Below are 19646 nucleotides of genomic sequence, written 5' to 3' on the forward strand. Positions count from 1 at the left end.
ATGAATCTGTACAACACAGCCTGCTAAATGTGAAGTTAAACAGAGAGGGAAATATATTCTGAATGGACTAGAGGACTGCATGGGAAAAATGAATAAATGAGTATGCAGGGTAGTGCAATATTGACATAGAGATGCAGACCTTTTGTATCACAGAGGTTTTCTGACAGTAGGAAAGTCTCTTAAATCTAACTTTGTAAGAATGATCATCAAGCATGTAACTTTCAGAGTACCCACTTCATATAATATGTTTTAACTGCACAAGCACTACATGCATTTGCCCTGTTAGTCAGAGGAAATTGTGCTTTGCACTTTTAAATGGTTTGTGATGACAAATATTCTGCAAAATCAGAAAGCAGGTTTTAGGTGTTTTGAATCAGGCATCTAAAATTACTCAATAATGTTGACCCTAGTGTCTCAGGACTTCACATATCCATTTGTAAAGTGGAGTAATAATACCCTGCCATCAAACAAGGTTGTTTTTGAAAATAAATGCATTATACTTGCAAAACTCTGCTGTGAAATAAGTGAGGAAAAGAATTCTCTTTATAGAAACACCTACAAGCTGTGCATCAAAGGCATAAGCTAACAGTGACAATGAAAAAATAAAATACTGAATAACAACTAAGAGAGCATCATCCCTCTTGTACAATTAAAGTGGAGTGAATTTTATCTGAAGAACACCATGTGGTAATATACAACATTCAGTGGTACACACAATATGCCACCAACATGCCACAGTTCATGGGCAGACTATCTGCAGACAAATGTGGGTACACAGACATAGACCTGCCTGCAAAAGCCAGTTTGGACTTAATAGCACTTCTTAGCATTTATAATGCTCCTAAAACAAGCTTGAAGCCTGGAAGAATTGTAACCACATTTGCATGATACTGAATCTGAGCTAAGAGGTCCTGCTAAACCCAAGCTTGCTCTGTGTAGATCTAGACTGGGTATCATTGCTCCATGCACATAAATCTAAAGGGAACCATATATAGATGGCTCTGTTGATCCTGGCACAGATAATGTCATTTACAGATAACACTGGGGTGTGTTACCTTACCATGCTTTCCAGTACTTCAGGATCTAAGAGATCCTAAATTTGCACTCTCCACTTTCTATTACACTTTGCCTAGACATAAGATCTTTAGGAAGGGGAGAAAGAGACTTTTGAAGTTTAGGTCAGTATATGACCTTGATCTCTGCAAGACAGCTTTTTTACTCATTAGCTGATCTATCTCTTTATCAAGACAATTGCATACTGAGAAGGACTTCCCTTCTGTACTTTCTCTTTATATCTCTCCTAAATAAATATGTTTATTCATGCTTATGTTTTAACTAACAAAATAATATCTCCAGATTTTTTATAAACCAGTAAATCAGCAAGTCACTGTATATTTCCTCATTCTTTCTGCTTTTTCATTACTTTAGTTATCTTATTCCAAAAGAGCCCCAGTGCAAATCTGAAGCACTTATGTGTGAAGCTTTTTGTTTACAATACCTTATAAAAAAAGGCCCATCCACCACAATCTAGCAATATCACCAAAGCAAATTAAAAGTGTGTGATCTAAAACTTCTCTCGTTACTGCCAGAAATCCATAGTCACACCTTTTTCTTTTTTCACTGTCATCTAAATTATCTCTGAAAACATATCAGACATCCTCATCTTCATTTCTCTTTTCTGAAGTATTTTATGTTCTTATCAGGTATTTGTGCATGGATTTTTATTTCTTAATGAACTTATATATAATCAGTTAAACCATCCAACAATTGTTTAGGATTTTTACTATCCTTATAATTATGCTGAGTCTAGTTCATAGAAAAGAGTATATAACCCAAGCAGATTTCCACATTCTAAATGAAACATGTCTTCTCTATTTTGCACTTTTCCTTTTTAATGTTGGATAGGATTATGGGTGACTTGTTCTGTTTCAGTCTAATCATACTTGCCATTGGGTCATCCTGAAGAACACCAACTTTTTTTCCTACATTAAGACATCAGTTTCTCTCTTTCCAGACTACTTTGTCACTGTATCCTTCCATCATACTGTTTTTAGCTTAATAGGCAATGCTTCCTGATTTGTGTTCCTGTATTATTTTGCCTCAGGTGATTCTCTTTATGGCTCAAACTGGTGGAGAGATAAAAGAGAGATAGGTGGCAGGGCAGAAGGGAGTGCAGAGATGTGATGAGAAAGGGATGAATGGAAAGGTAGATTAATGGAAATAGAGTGACAGGGAAGAGAAGGGGGAAAGAGGCAGATGGGACAGGTGGGCAGAGAAACCAAGAAAGAGGAATCAGAGAAAACGGGAAGAAAGAAATAGAGATATTAAAGAAAGACTTCCGTGTTCCAAATTGATATATTTCAGTAATGTAATATTTTAATGAACATATTTTTCTCCAGTTCAGCTAGAAATCATATATGAATAGTAATTACTTCAGCAGATGCAAATTATTTCACAAATATAAAACTTCACCACAGACATTAATGGATTGATGATACTCATCTGAAAAAGGATCAGTTTTAAATCTTGTTCAGTGCCTAAACAAATCAAACCTACAACCAATACATGCATAACTGCACAGTTCGGCTAAGTCTATAAAATTACAGTCATAATACTCTGAGAAGGCTGGTACTTTGAAGTTTGTGCCTCAGAGAAAACTGCAGGTCCACTTCAAACAGTGATAACACTTCTGAACCGACCATCACAGCACTCTTAACACATTTCTAACTCATTCAAAATGTTGTCACAAAAAAACAATTTAATTGAAAGGTGTGGTTCAGAAAGGTTTCAATATAGTACAAACAGAACACTCCCTTACTTTGCAACAAATTGCCGTTAGAATTCGCTAAAGTATATGATTTCCAAATTTTGAGTCTCAGGTAATTCCACTTTCCTATGTGAAATTTAAACAAAGAATCGTTCTGAAGTGGAGTTTTTTTGTGTTGACTTCTAAGTTTTTTAAACAGAAAAGAACAGAATATGAAACTAAGGCTGCTGCATTATGATGGGAAGATTAAACTTAAAGTAACCCTGGTACCATCATTCTGTTTCCCAAGCAAGTGCCATGTCCAACACTGCTTTTATGTTTTGGTTTTAAATTCCTTAATCTCTTTCCATACTTTTACTTAACTCTGTATAATCTTTGGTCTGGGGAAAAGTACATGCTGGGTAAACCAGGTATAACAGAACTCTCTTGGGACAGGACCAGAAACTTGAACCTGAGTCTCCACATCAGAAGTGAATTACAGGGTTTATCAGCTTAACTACTGTTTTGGGCTCTGTTACACTCCATGCCATTTCTGTGGTCAGAAACTTAGATCAAAACAAGTATAAAAACTACCATAGTTCAACAAGAAAAGCTGGGTTTTTTTTTAATTGAAGACGGTTTTTGAAAAAATTATTTCAAAAAATTATCCACTTTAATTTTAATACCAGCTGCTATTCAGAGCTATGTGAAACATTCATGCACAACTGCAGACATACAAACACCTCTACTTTCTTGAAAAAAAAGATATTGATTGGGAGGGAAGAGGACATGCACCTTTGACATCATCATATTATTGATGCATGCCTCTAAGGAAAGGAACTTGTTTCTCTTCACTGAAGCATAGATCTATAAAATGGACACATAACTACCTAACTGTGACTGAGCTCATTTCAAGATTTTTCAAGGTTTCCTATATAGGTAAAACATAACTCAAATTTATTTGCAAAATGTCTTCAATATGTTTTCTCCCACTTGTATTATTTTCTGGAGGATGGTGATACCCAGCCCTGTCTCATTAGCATTGAAGTAACATCCCACCACAGAAAAAAAAAAAAAAAAAGATGTGTGAAGATAAAGTGAGCAATTATTTACATTTAAGTTTTTAAGCTGTAGTGGAAAATACTGACCTATTGAAAAATTGATAGGCTAGCTCACTATTGATTAACAGTGAAACACATAAACACAACTTGATAGTGTTTGAATTGATCAAATGATCAAAGCACTAACAGAATTGGAGACGTGTAATATTTAGCACAGTAACACTCAGTTACACAATATCATTAATGCAGTCAGTGTAGAGTTACAGAATACACTGCTGTTAGCCAAAAGGCATTTTCTTCATTTGGAATGTGAACTAATGTTTAGGTGTGAAGGTCTTCAGCTGTTACTGTAAAGATAAATGATCCCAGCTTTAGCCTGAGAATCCATTTGAAGGGATACAAGGCAAATTTCTCTTTGCATACTGCAATTGCTACATATGCTTACTGAACCCAAAACCTGCTCAAAACAAAAACCTCTTGAAAATTATGGAAAAAATCAGGTACTGTATTACATACAGCCAACTTCAGCACAGCAGCACAATACCAAATTAGGAGACATATTGCACTTCAAATGAGAAGTTAAAGTCAGTCTACTTTTTCCTTTTCTGACAATTTTTAAGGTGGGTCACAAGTCTCTAATCTTAGTTCCAGGTGTTACCAGTTTCTAATCATGTTCAAATCTAGCTAAAACTTCTTTGCATGATGCCCATGAAAATTAAACTTCAAACATCGCTAGAAAGAAAGTAATTCTTCATACATTAATCAAAAGCAGTTTAAATTAAAAACAGCTATTTAAATAATTTCTATTATTGTCAAGTTCTGTATGCTTAGATGTGTAATAATGTACCCTAATGGAGTTGAAAAGGGAAAGAGCTTTGTCATCAAAATTGTATTGCATTTGCCTGTGATGATCTGAATGTTAGGCCATGTGACTAAATTTGCAGAAGTATGCCTTGAGCAGTGCTATCACAGTCAGGACAGCCTCCTTTGCTGCTCTGGTAAATTTGAAATAGTTCCTGACAACTCCCTATGTGAGTGTCAATTCAACTGCATTGAAAGGTAGCATCTGCCTTATAGTTACAGTGAAAATAAAACCATCCTTTGCTGAGTTCTATGTGTTTTACCTGAGGTGCATATGATGCCCAGTAAGTTTGGTAGTGCAAAACTGTGGAATGAATCTGGTACATACATTGCTTTCTATGGAGCTGAGAAAGAAAATCCCCAAAGACACAACTTTTCAGGAATATAATGAATTGTCAGGTTTACCAAAAGGCTCATTTTTATGGGGAAATTCTCAGCTGTATTCTGGACTTTTCCAAGAATCCTGGAAGACTACAATAATGCATGCTGCATGCATTATTGTATTATTTTATTTATTTGTTTGTTTATTATTATATTATTATTGTATATATTATATTATTACAATAATGCATGCTGCAGTTGCTGGTGCTACAGCAGCTCACAAGTCAAATGACATTTATCAAAAGAGATGCATATTATGAAGTGACCTTTTTCAATAATTGCTCTTAATTCCTCTTTAGGAATTGTGATATTCAGAAATGGTGACATTTTGTGTAATTTAACAAAGTCATATTTTCAAAGGAGATTTGGGTAATTGGCTACTATGAAGACTAGCCAAAGTAGTAAACTTTCAAAGAAAGAAGTCTAGACATCCTGGCTCTATCCTTTAAAAAATTATCCTGAGGCCTGCTTTCTCAATCTTGACTTGAGTATTTTTTTTAACCCAAGAACTTATTTTAACAGAAATACCACAAAAGGACTGAGTTCCTTCCTTCCTGAGTTCCTGCCATTTTTCAGAGATAGTGGGTTTGGTTTTGGCATTTTCCCAAGTAGCTAGGCAAATTCATCTACATGTGCTATGGGTCTCTTGGGCAAAGATCAGATAACATTGAATCACCTGCATGTATTTTTTTTGTCACTCTCTAAATAAATTTATTTGCCACTTCAAAAGTTTTCATCAGTCTTTGAGGAAGGTTCTGAAAATGGACCTCTACCATTTTGTCCAGGAAATTATCATGCCCTACTTTGTAATTCAGTCCTGTATCTCAATCTTACATTTTTGATCAGTACTGTGTATGTTCTTTCAAACTACCCAATGAATTCTGCTTTATGGTCAATTTTTCCATGCCATTTTCAGCCTAGTGCCTTCAGTGCCTTCTGCATTTATCAAAGTCATTAAGCTAGATTTTTTTTTTTTTTTTTTTTTTTTTTTTTTTTTTTAATATGGACTCCCTGGCCTTGAGGTGAATGTCTGCAGCAAGGTTCCCTTTTTCAAGGCTGACATAAGCAACCTCAGAATTCTTCACATCCTAAATTCTCCCCCCGCTTTCAAACTGGGCATCACAATTATAGTGGGAAAAGAAGGGATGATGGTGATCAGAAAAAGTCATATGAAAACAGTATTTAGTTACGGAGGGAAGGGAAAGAAATCTCCTTGTCTCTTACCACCATCATAATTAGCTGATTTATTCCCTGAAGGTTATCTGCTGAAATAGGCAGTCTAACAAGGACAATGCTCCCTTGGCATTTTAAAAAGCAGACACTTCTAAACAACCTCACTTGCTTTTCTCAGAACTTATTTCCTCAGTCTGTGTCCTGTTACAACCAGTTGAGCTTCAAAGCAAAAGGAGAGCAAACCATGAAACAGTTCATATCTTAGCAAAAACTATTCATGCACTGGAGATGCATGACAAGATTTCTGCTGCTTTTACTCCGTTAATGCCATTTATGCCTGTGTAAATCTTTCTTGCTTGAATGACAGAGACATGGATGCTCAGTGCTGAAGCTCCTCTCTTTTTTTTTGGTTAAGCAGTAGCAACACAGTAAGTACCAGAGTTCAGGAACAGCTTCTCTTCTGAAGTAACTCATTAGTTCTGGTCCACAGTTTAAGTGAGAAAATGACACACATCCCATTTAAGCCTCAAACTATCTTTCTAGGGCATAAGAGGAAATGTTCCATCACTGGGGAATGATTTCGCTGTTTCCTCAATAACTGTTTCCCACAAGAGAAGAAATTAACATCTTTCCCTCTTTCATTTCATCTTTACATTTTACTTTCAACAATTAAAGTTTGATTTTTTATTGCCTCACTTTTCCTGTTTCAGGTAATATAATGGGAATCTTGTTCAATGAGTATCACTAGTCACTGAAAGGAAAAAAAAAGGAAACAACCATCCTCCAGCATCTTAAATTCTACATAGTGTCTCATAAACATATAAGATACACATCAGGAGTTGTAGTTTTTTGTAAGTTATTAGAGGTATCTCAAATTTCTTTGTGTTCTGTTCACCACCATATGGGTAGTACATATTTACAATCTCAAAAGAATTTTTTTTTTTTTTAAATTTCTGTGGAAATATATACATAACTATATACAGAAAGAGTGTATTAAAACTGCTGAGATTGCAAAGGCAAGGATTAAAGTTCTGCTGCTAAGTCATCCTACTAACACATAAGTATTAATAATAGACTTAATCACATGATTTCCTTTTATTGTGCAATGAATGATCTTGGAACAGTTGAAGGCCTATCCCCTAGAATGGGGATGATTGAATAAAAACTCTTTTCTTTTTGAAAATCAAAGGTATTAAAAGGTGCATTGGTATTTATTAAATCAATTAAACAAGGTAAGAACAGGAACAGCAGCTTAATGCTGCACCATGGAACTGAATTCTATCCATGTCTGTTCTCCAGAAACAAACCTCTGAATATCGGAACAGATTTTTATACATTTGAACGTCTAAAATGCTACTTAATTTACAGAGAATGTTCTTCACACAATACTTCATTAAGATGTGAAACCCTTGCTGTGAGATGTCATGAATGCTAAAAATTTCCATTGCTTCAAAGACCAATTGAACAAATGCACGGAAGAAAAAATGCATTGGAGCTATTTAATACAAAGACAATACATCTGCTGTAGAAAGCTGCTGTAAATTGCTAAAAGCTGTGAGAGTACACTGGGGAAACTATTACATACTACGTGATTGCTTTGCCACTATATTCTTCTAAGAACAGGCTCTTGACTCACAGTCAAAACTGGAGAAGAGTACTTTACTAGACAGACATTCATTCTGACCATGAAGAGCCACTCCTATAACTTTATACTAACTATATTAATCCTGTGAAAAAGGAGCTCTTTGAAGTCACCAGATGGAAACACCAATTCAACACATGCTTCTTGCCATAATCTAAGAGTGCTTCAGTCAGCATTTTTAAGTGCAAATATTAAAACCCTACCCAGTCACTGAAGTACAGGGACAGTAAACTCATTAATGCTGTGAAGCAGTCAGATATCATATCATAACAAACATCACCCCACCCCCCCAAAAAAAAGCCCAGGACAAAAATTAATCATTCTTTTTCTAGAGAAGAGTTTGAATTTTGTGCAGAAAATGAGGCTCAGGGCTGAACACCGAGTAGTAAGTTAAAAATGCTGAATAACTGCTTATTTAATGAGCACTGTCTATCCTGGGCTGCAAGTGAGGAAAAGACTACAGATTGTGTCATTAAAATATAAACATGTAATGCCTACATTCAGTGGGATACATAAAAACTTCACTGGCAACTTTAATTTTATCATTCATAAAAAAGGCAAACTAAACCTCCTGAAATTTCACCCTGTAGTGTCATCTTGGCAAAACTTTACTAGATGATTTATCACAACCACTTCTTCCACTTAAACTAATGTCATGACTGGTGGCCCTTTATTAACCACTATTATAGGAATTTATTTTATCACTAAAAGAAAAGGAGACAGTTTGCAAATGCATTTCACAAATATAGCAAGGAAATATGAAAATGTCAGGCTTTGAATGAAAACTGTATTTCGGTGCATATACATTTTCTTTCAATTCTACTGAATGAATTTTTCTTTATTCTGCCCTGTTCCTCACAGCTCATCTCCTAAACTTCTCTCACTGTCCTCAGTGCTGCTAACTGCCATGGTCAGTCTCAGTTCTTATTCCTAATCTCAATTCTTCTACCCATTTCCTGCGCCAATCATTTCTTTTCAGAGTTTAACATACAGCCTGCTTGCCAAACCATTCCAAATACCTTGATTCAGGTCTCCACCTGTCTTCTAACCTCATCTCCTCACCTCCTCAGAAACATATGCTTATTCCATGCCTTTAGAGGCTTCATTTTCTGCTTATGACAACACTCCTTTGCCTCTGAAATCAAAACTTACATAGTCTATATGAAAGTAGGAATACAAGGGATAGATTTGTGACAGGCAAACAGATTTGTAACATGTATGTATACTACATATCATATGCTTTATTTCCACAAATGATTTATTTGGTTCTCTGAAGCATTACTTGTGCACATTATGTGAGAATATCCCTGGCAGATCTACCACTTGGTTATGCAAGATACTGCTCTGCAATAAATGTGCACAAAACAGGAAGCAGGGTGATTGCAAATCACTTATGAGCCTATTTTGACAAATTAACTATCCAGATGACAGAAGGACATGAAAGTGCATAAATAATTGCTTGAGAAAGCTGAAAACTAAAAATAAGCAAATTATGCTTTTAAGAATTCTTACCAATGACTTAATTGAGATTCTGGGTTCAAACTGCTAATATGAATATGCTGGGGATGTTAGTTCGCAAAAACTAACCTAGAGATTCACTAGTCATATGGAATGACATCTAAAAATAGAAAAAAATGACCCTAACAAGTCCGTAAGTAAACACAGAAGACATTAAACTCAAGAGTTGATTATCAGAATATCAGTAAAAACTACACTGGAAAGTTTTATCATGAAGGTTTAAAATTCAAGCCATATGCAGTGCTTGACGCAAGAAAAATTTGAGCAAGATGCAATATGCAGAAAATACCTAGTCTAAAAGATAGTCCCAATTCTGATTTATAAAACTCTTCTTTTTTCTTACTTTCACTATAAATCTACTTCCTGGACACTTCTCGTACTATGGCAGTATGAATATTTAATAACTTAACCTATTTCAGCACTTGTCCAGGCTATGAAGGATTAGGAGAAAATCCACATACCAATCACACCATTCTTCTAGGAGAGAGTTACTAATGTGTAAACTCAAAGACTAAGTGTGATATTTGTGGTTTTGTAATGACTAACATGTCAGAAAAATAAGTACAACACAAAAAAACTGTCCAACTCCAGCACAAGAACCTGTGGTGATGTAACAAGCTATTCCCTCCCAGCTGAAGGACTACACAATATTTTTGCCTGAATTTCATGAAGTTCCAATAAGCCCATTTCTCCAGCCTGTCCAGGTCCCTCCTTACAGCAATTCTTCATATGAATGTTTTATTCTGCAGTTTGGTGTCATCTACAAACCTGCTATACATGAAACATTGCAATCAATACTGGCCCTTGAATCCTGAGGGAACCCTCTAGGAGATACTAGCAGCTGGATTTTGTATATTTATCACACCCTCTCACAGTGCAGCCAAATTTCAACCCACCTTATTGTCCTCTTATTCAGTCCATAGCTCATCATTTCAATTGAGATTGCTCTGAGGTAAAACACATTTTTTTCTGTCCACAGACACAGTTTTCACTTTGTAGAAAGCAATTAACGTTGGTCAGGAATGATTTAAGCTTAGCAAATCCATGCTGGCTGTTATCAGTTGTGTTATCCTTTATGAGAGCAGAAATTATATGCATGAGGATATATAATCTGGAATTTTCTCTGGGACTTAGGATAGACTAATGAGCCAGGTGACTCCAGAACCTTCCTTTTGCTTTTCCTGAACACGGGCATGACATTTTCCTTTTTCAGTCATCAGAAACTTCCCATGTTTGACACAGTCCTCCAAAAATTAATAGTGGCCTCAGAGTAATATAGGTTCCCCAAATGTAAATGATCCCCTGATCTTCCTCTTTTTGAGGGACTGTCTTTACAGCTGGCAAGTCAAACTGTACAGCCAACCAACCAAAGCAGAAAAGGCAACAAGTTATTGCCTTTTCCATGAGCTTTGTCACTAGGTCTTCTGCCCCACCAAGCACTGAGTCCATATTTTCTTTTGATGTCAAGACATTTACTTTTGCCTTTCCTATTTTCCTAAGTTTCAACTTCAGCTCATGTTTTCTAATTTGTTTCTTGTATACTTGGAGCATTTTCAATAAACCTCATGTGATAGGATATCATGCATTTTAAGCAGTTTTCATGTCTCTCTAACTTCAACCATCCAGAATTCTGCCTCTTGGCCAGCTAATCTACTGATTATCAATCAGTACCTACTGTCTATTGCTTCTGAATTAATCCAAACCAGCAGAAGGAAGAAATTCTACCCAAATTGAGCTTCAACCTACCTAAACAAGCGGTTATTTTTAATACATTCTACATATACTTTCAATTACAATTGTTTACTTGTTCTTCAACGTTTATCTACAAAAAAAAAAAATTAAATTAGGGACATGTTTAATCTAGAAATAAATTCATTCAATACCCACTTTTGAGGTGAGCTCAGTCACTCTCTATGCCCCCTAACTGACTAGATCTCCATTGCCTGTAATAGGAACCTAGACACCTAGCACTGACATCAACACCTACAGAAACATAGCTGCCACTGACTGTTTTAAAGAGGAACTAAATTGCACTCAAGATGTCACTTTGAACATTTTTTCTTGCTTTAGATAATGCATACACAATACATAGGAAACAGTGTAAAATGGTTATAATAAAAATAAAACCTTGTTGAATTAAATCTCACAGACCCTTTCTTACAGTAGATACCTGTACATTATTACAAATTAATAGGTGTTAAGTGAGGTGCAGAATAGTTGTTGTATCACTTCTTAATGAAAAGTAATCATACTGAAAATACTGTCACCAGGAAAAAGTAATTAAAAAATAAAAAAGTTCTTCCAGTAAAGGCTAGAAGGTTAAAAAAAATGTATTCCCGAATTCCCAAAAGGGTCCATGTAAATGAAAATGTCATATGAGTAGGCAGAAATTAACACTACTTACTATGCTTTACACATTTAACATTAAAAACTGTCAATATAATTTACCTTAAAGTATTAGTATTGGATTAGGATGTGTATTCTAACTGGAGGTGGCCAGCAGACAAATTCCATGGCAGAAGGGAATTCCAGCTGCGGAACTCTTGTATCTGTCACCTCCCCAGGTGAGCAGACTAAGCTTGCTGAAGAAAAGGCACTGTAACTGCACTCTACATTACACTGTCCCTTACAGGTTATATACCAGTAGCATAAATTAAAGCAGTTTATAGGATTCTTTAAATAGTGCCTTTTTTCAGGAAAAAAAAAAAAATGGCCTTGAGCTGTAAGCACTCCGTAGCATCTCATCCAGGAATACTAACAAAAATTAAGGCAAATAAAATAGAAGTAGAGGTTTCCAAACCTGTAGAGTTTTCCTGAATTCCTGCTGCAGGTGTAAAAACACCTGCCCTAAAAGCATCTGTATTTGCTTTTCATAACATTTCCAACCATAGCAGACCTTTCAGATTACATCATTCTTCATTCCCTTTCATTTGTTTCCCCTTTAAATGTCTACTATAACATCAGTACTTAAAAACAGTGATGTTCTGCCAATGTCAAAAATTTACAAAGCAGCATTACCAAATTACTGAATTACCAAACCTCTAAAATGATAAATATTAGATAGAAGGGGAACACGGTAGTGATCACAATGACTTTACAGGGTCCTCTGGGGAATTAGACACTAGCCATCTAGTGGCGAAGAATTCTACAAGAATTCTAAAGGTATTGTTTTAAGTTACAGACACTTCAGTCTTCAGAAGGTTGTTCCTTACCTTCTCCTTTTAACACGTTTGTCAAATTTCCCTTACTGGTCTGCCTGATTCCATCATAAACTCCATCAGTCCATATCTTGATCCTATCTATGAGCAGAAAAAATTACCTTGGTAAATTTTACACTAGATCTACAGTTCTTGCTGGTCATTTTTTGCATTTGGTCCAACATTATAAAAATTAATAGAACATATATTTGAACAATACTCAGAAGACTATTTCTGCAGTAAGGAGATGTGAGAAGTTTATCCATAGAGTTTAAATACAGAGCTTATATCTGGAATCATATGGAACTCCTAGGGAAGATTTACTACACAGACTTTGTGAATTGCCTTGCCCTTAACCATCTATCAGATGTCCTGGGATATTGTTATATTGCTACCTTTACATATTGTAAATATTTCAAACTAGAGAAGAAATCTAAGGAATTCAATAGATAAAATGTTGCCTGAACTTGGATTGAAAGCATTTAACAAAAGCAAAAATAAAAATAAGTCCAAGAAGGGTAGAGGATAACAAAATGAAGCCTAAAAGAAGCTCACACATTTGCAAGGGAAAGCAGAGTCAATGCAGCAATCAACTATCACTAATACCAAAAAGCATAAACTAACTGTTGTCCTGATTATTAGTTTGCATTCCATAGTGAAAGGCAAAAAGAAGAAAGATTAAATATGGCCTCAGAAGAATTAGATTAACTTCTCTAACATGATAAAGAAGGTAATTGGGAAATCTGGGAATGTTGGTCTCTGCTTAGGACATCAGTACAAACCCCCTCATTAATTAAAAGTAGTATAACTAAAATTAGAAATAAATACAGACTAACTGGATGCTGAATTGAACTATGTAATAAATACTTTCCATTTTATTATCTGTGCTGGTTGTCTGAAATAAATACCTTGGAATTATGTGAGCCCAGAACTCTGGTACTGCAAGCCTCATATTATACTATCTCTTTATAAAAGAACCTAAGAAAGGTTCCCTTGCTTTAAACAATGCTAGTTGTAATGATAAACAGAAATAGATCCCTTATTCTTGTTAAGTTGATCAATTTGTTATTCAAATTATAACATGAAAAAACTTAAAAATTGTTAACTAAAGCTTCATAAAGTATTTCAACATTTTAAATACTTCCCGCTCTACAAGGCCTACCAAGTGTGATGTGTTTTCGCAAAGGAAGCTGAATGAATCAGAGGGCTCTGCACAGGGACAGAAGAGGATCTGTGTGGTTTTCAGCACACACTGAGGCCATCAGGCTAAACTGTGGCTTTGCTGCAAGCAAGACACTGCTCTGAGAAACAGATGAGGAAACAGATTGCAACTCCCAGACTGACAATCTGCTTGCCGTGTTTCTTACACTTTGGAGGAGAAATAACTCGGGCCAGGCCTACACATGGTGTAGCCGCGCTAAGTAAGGCTGAGCAAAGAACGAAACCATTCCCTGCCACAGTGCCAAGTGTGGAAGGGGAAAAGACCAGCTCCAGGCAGGCTGCTCCACCCTCTCATGCTGTGTAATGGCAGCAGCCAACAAAGAGCAAAAAAGGGCCAATGCAACCTTCCCTACTAGTCTGTGCCAGTTCACATTAATTAATATTCAATCCCACAGTCCCGTTAAAAATCCAAAGCTCTTTTAACATGTACTATGTACATATAATCAAAAACTATCCATTCCTGCTAGTAACTTAGAACAAATGGGCATATGCATGGCTACATGTGGCAAAATGAAGTAAGGTCTCTGAGATACATTAAAACCTCCAAAGTTATTTTTCCTAAAAACTCTTTGAAAGAAACATAGGCTGTCTCTATCCAACAATGAAAAACTGGTTGGTCAATTAAAACATGCTATGTATAAACAGATAATTAAATTAAGTAAATTAAAAATACCAGGTTTATTAGAAACACTTTACTCTTTCTATGTGTTAAATCCTTTAATATGCATTTAAAAATTTTGAATACAGAAATGAAATTATACATTCTGCTAGAGAGACTGTGGGATTTTACTGTCAGGTTTTTGTGCTTACACTGGAATAATATAAGAGCCAGTGAAATCACATAAAAATATGTGAAAATTCTATTTGCAATCTGGAAAAAAAATTCCTAATTCTAAACTTCAAAAACTTTTTTTAATATAAAATATATTTAATATATTAATGTATGACCATTCCAGGCAGTGGAATCCACAAAGAAACAGAAAAAATAAATTTAGACTTAAGTCTTCTAAACTTTGAATGTTTTATAAGGTGTCCCAACATAGTGAAAGAAGAGACTCCAACCCTGCACTAATGTTTTGGGTTAGAGACCATAGGCAAAACATGTAATACAGCTTCAGATGTCCTAGTGTATCACACTGGGAATTTATATGTATCTCCAGAGTTCCTGGTTCTTTTCAAAGTCCATCATTCCATTCCAAGAACACACCTAAAGTGCCAGTAAGTACCCAAGTTTAAGCAACTAAATTACATCAAGTGTTTACTTAGGTTACTTGCTCTAGTATGTTGCAATGCTGATCTTTGCACCTGAGGAATTCACCTTCACTACACTGAGCCACAATCTTTATAATAAAGAGCAAACTATGGATATTGAGGCAGGGGACACAAACTGACCCACAGCAGCCTTCCAAAGCTCCTCCTAAGTTGAAATGAGTTATAGAGTCCACACAGTCAAACATCACTGATTTGTTGTCATTGTTTTAGACAAACTAATCTGGCCATGAGGTATTATGTAGTAAGTATTACAGATGTCTGGATGCATATGAAGTCTTAATTAAGCATACATCATTTTCATGTACTTTGCACATACTCTAAGCACGTGTTGAAATTCTCGCAGGAATTCATTCATACATTTATATGTGTGCTTAAATAGCTTTGCAGAACAGAGCTGTTTTCTTGAACTGTTGTTATAATTTAATGACTTAGGAGTTAGAAGTCAGGCCTTTAAAATTTATAGAATTTAGTCTGCAATTAGCATCAACAAGTAGGTCCAACTATAGAATACCCATACAAAAGTTTGCCCTATTTTCCTCCCAAGTACCAAAAAATACATTAATCAGTAAGAAAAAAAAAGCTGTTATAAAAATGTAAATAGGACATCAGAGCTCAGATAGTTTTTTCATTGGTTCAGGTAACAATCAAGGTGTATTTTTCAATCTATGCATATTAAATTTCATTCACGGGGCACATAATTACTGTGAAGCAAATTTCCATAGAAATTAGTCCATAGTCTATCCATAGAGCATTCAGTCACATAAATTGAGTTGTCTTCAGCACTTTGAAGAAATCCAAAGGGACAATGTAGTCCTGCTACCTAGACCAATGCATCAGGCACAATATTGGTCTATATGCATACTGAAAGAGTTGTACTTTTCCAACCTAACAGTAGAAACAGCACTACCAAAAGGAGAAAGAAAGACCTTTCTCACTACAGTGGAACATGTACAGTCCTTGGGCACAATTTTAGAAACTGAGCAATAATTATGATCAACAAAACAGCAGGAGTTACTGTCAAAATGACTCATAAAAAATAAATAAAATTAAGAAAATTATGTCCCTATATTATTCTCTGTTGCTTTTATTAAAACTTTCCAAAGTTTTTATTCTAATAAACTGTATGCAAAGATACCAATATAGCTGTACTAGTAAACTTCTTCAGGTTTTCTATTTAAAAAAATCTTTGGTTCCGCTTCAAAGTCAAACTTTTATACTGTACAAGTATTGCTCTTCTACAGCTTCATTATTTTCCGTGTGTTGATTTCCCAAACAGGATCAGGATGTTCATACGACTCTCATATTGTTTCCATGTTTTCTGTACCAAGATAGAACCAACCTTAATCTTGCATGTCATTCTGGACTTAATCCATAATTAATGGCAACAGTTAGATCATGGAACATTTCCAAAAACAAACAAACAAAAAAAAAGCTATGTCAAAACAAAATACCCATCACATATAATTCTTTCTTGAAAAACATTTACTATAATGCATGCTAGTTTCTGCTTCAAGCTTTCCTGCTGAACCCTCTAAAAAGTCCTATGTTCTATACTGTGTTAGATTGTGAAACATTTAAGCATCATTAATGATGCTCACTGAATTCTTTCTAAATTAGAAATATTTCATCATACAGCTGGATGCAGCATACAGCTGAAAGTTCATTCTTAATTTTTGAAGCTGTGTTTACAGAAAGACATAGACATTCTTGTTAACATTAGTAAGAAATGCCATAAATTAAACAGTCTGTTTTACTCTGCTTTACTTCTCTTCAAGCTAAGTGCACTTCCAGGAAAAAGAAAAAAGCCAGTTGACTTTACAACCTAAAATTCTTCTATCCTGAGTAACAAACAAGAACTGTGATGACCCATCTGCATATACAAAAACACACGGTTCACATGTTCTGTGTACACAACATACCACAGTGCTGTTTAATAAAGGACGGCAAACACAAGGAAATACACTCCCTCTGGATATACAGAACTCACAATATACAACATGAAATAAACAGTGCAAGAATACAGCACAGACACTAGCCCTGGAGAAAGCCATTGCACAAACCATGTGTTAGAACTAGATTATAAATGGCCAGTCATTGTACTGAAGTGAACTTACTTCTGTACTTAGAAACGTAGGTATCATATTTCAAATTTAACTGACTAGCTGGCACATTTCTTCCTAAGCAGCCTATTCGAGTACAGTACAAACAAGCAATGACATGGTGTGTTTGGGTTTTGGTCAATGGGCTAATAATTCAACAGTGGTGCAATAGCAAATTGAACTGGGGCACCACAGAACTTTGGTAAACTATGAATACCTGAACTGTTGTTGTTTACAGCACTAAACCTAGTTTTAAAATAGCAAGACTTTAAAATAGAGTTTAAACAGTATGATTTGGAGTATAAATTGGAGAGTTACCATTAAAATTTCCCTGATAGGGAACATGGAAATAATATAAATACCTTGATAAGAAGGCACTGGCAACAGAATCACATTTTAATTTAATCAACTTCCATGGTGCTAGGCCTTTTCTTTCTTTAAGGAATAAAAAAATCAAACCAACCCCCAATTTATTCAAGTTCTAGGTCAACAGTGTTTAAGTTAATTTTGTCTTCTTTTGCTATGCCTAGTTTAGTGTTGAACTCTAGCACTAGACTGTGTGCTGCAGACCTTCTCTGCTCTGGGTACAGTCAAATGCCATAAATGACTCTGACAATGCTATGACTTAAGAGCATGATGAAACTTACGATCAAAGCTATGCTGTAGATCGCAGGAGATACAACTAACGACTGAAGTTAAGCCCTGTCACCCAACATGGCCAGTAACCCAGTTTCATTCCACTAAATCCAGGTACCTTGAAAGTAATGCTGCTCTTACCTAATCTGCTCCCTAAGTTTTACACCTCCTCTGCCTCAAAGATCTCCCACAAAAAAAAGATTTCTTTTCTTTGTTTTGTAGGCTTATTACAATGGCATGGCTAATTTTTTCTGCAAGCAAGGGAAGAAGCAGTGGGTGAGGGTATGGGGTGAAGCTATGTCTTTTAACACAGAATTCCACAATGCAATGCCTTGTCTGTGATAAACACTTCCATCTGTGATTAAAGTAGCAATTTGAAGATGGAAATATCAAAGGAAGGAAAATTAATATATTGTATGTATTAACCCAGCAGTCAAAACATAAGTTCTGCACCACAGCTAGTAACAGAATGAACAAGGACCCTGCAGACGCATTGAGGGAGGAAATTCAGTACCACTATATTAATAAAATGACTGCCTGTGACTTTAAACCCTGGCATGCTTGTACTTGGCGAGAGAGTGAACGATTTATTGTTACTATGAAGGATGCAGGAATTGAAATGAAGATGAGAGGGGCGATGATAATGATGATAGGGAAGAACAGGTTAATATCCCCAGCATTTGATGGGGAACGATGTCCCTACCTCAATAAGCTGGATAAGGGAATAGCTCCAGATCCACTGCCCAGGATCCCTCCTTTCCTCCCAGAGAGGAGTTTCTCCACCAGAGCCACATTCCCAGTGCGAGCGGCTTCCAGCAGTTCCTGGTCCTTCCCCATGGTCGGGCACCAAGCAGCCCCGCACGGGAGAGCTGCACCCCGGGTCACTGCGGCCCCCTCCCTCCAGAGAACGGTCTCCCCTCCCCAGCCCCTGCCTGAGAGCAGAGCACGGCAGAGATTCCTGCAGTCCCTTCCAGACCAGCAGGAGCAGCAGCAGGAGGGAGGAGGAGAATCACCTCCTCCTAGTTTCACTGGATCATTTCTGGGTGGAGTGTGGAAGAAGGGGGGAGGGAGGGAGAGAGGGAGGACGAGGCCAATAAAGAACCTCCCCCCATGCACACACAGCCCCGGCCGAGGGGCTGGGGCGGGGGGAGCGGGCAGCCTCGACCCCCGCGGCCGGCCGGGCCGGCGGGGATAACGACCCTCACAGATGAATGGATGGACGGACGGACGGACGGACGGAAGCGGGGAGGAGCGGGCGGAGGGAGGGAGGGAAGCGGCGCAGCCCTGCCGTGCCAGGCCCGTTGCTGAGGAGACGCGGCTGGCGCGCTCCCAGTGGCTGCCCGGGCACGGCGCCCCCTCCGCGCCGCTCCGCCTGCCCCGCGGCCCGCCCCGCGCCCCACTGCGGTGCCGGCAGCGCCGCCCGCCCGCGCCCCCGCGGCCGCTCCCGGCGGCCTGAGGGCAGCGCCGGGCCGGGGCCGGGGCCGCGCCGAGCACGGGCGGCCCGGGGCGCGGAGGAGCCGCGGGAGCAGAGGGCGGCTCCCGCCCGCGGGGCGACTGTCAGCGGGAGCGGGCGGGGCGAGGGGCCCGTGGCACAGCGCGTGTGTGCGAGCCGGGGGCTCCGCCGCGCGAAGCGGGGCAGGCAGACAGGAAAACCCGGCCCCGCGGGCGTCAGCAGCGAGCCGGGCAGCCGGCACCTGCCGCACGGTCCCGGCTTCTCGGGATTTCCAACGGAGTATCGGTATAACTGAACATATTTGGTATCCAATCCAGTAGCCCTTCTGGAGCTCCCCGTTCTGTTACAGAGACCATTCAAATTGTGTGACTTTTCCGGGCACCGAA

General features: G+C 37.6%; 1 protein-coding gene across 5 annotated transcripts in view; it reads right to left on the minus strand.

The window, feature by feature from the left end:
- ANKS1B (ankyrin repeat and sterile alpha motif domain containing 1B) overlaps nucleotides 1–18893 on the minus strand; it is a 398399-nt gene extending 379506 nt beyond the window's left edge. For 2 of the 5 annotated variants that reach the window (XM_077783569.2, XM_077783570.2), the window contains exon 1: nucleotides 18511–18893. In XM_077783569.2, the coding sequence (XP_077639695.1) occupies nucleotides 18511–18644 (134 nt within the window). In that variant the 5' untranslated portion in view covers nucleotides 18645–18893. The remainder of the gene's footprint in view (nucleotides 1–18510) is intronic. The other 3 variants (XM_031507463.3, XM_031507475.3, XM_031507479.3) reach the window with 2 other exon arrangements.
- Between the last annotated feature and the right edge of the window lie 753 nt (nucleotides 18894–19646).

This window comes from Lonchura striata, chromosome 1A (genome assembly GCF_050655825.1).
Source record: "Lonchura striata isolate lonStrDom1 chromosome 1A, ASM5065582v1, whole genome shotgun sequence".
NCBI classification, from domain to species: Eukaryota; Metazoa; Chordata; class Aves; order Passeriformes; family Estrildidae; genus Lonchura; species Lonchura striata.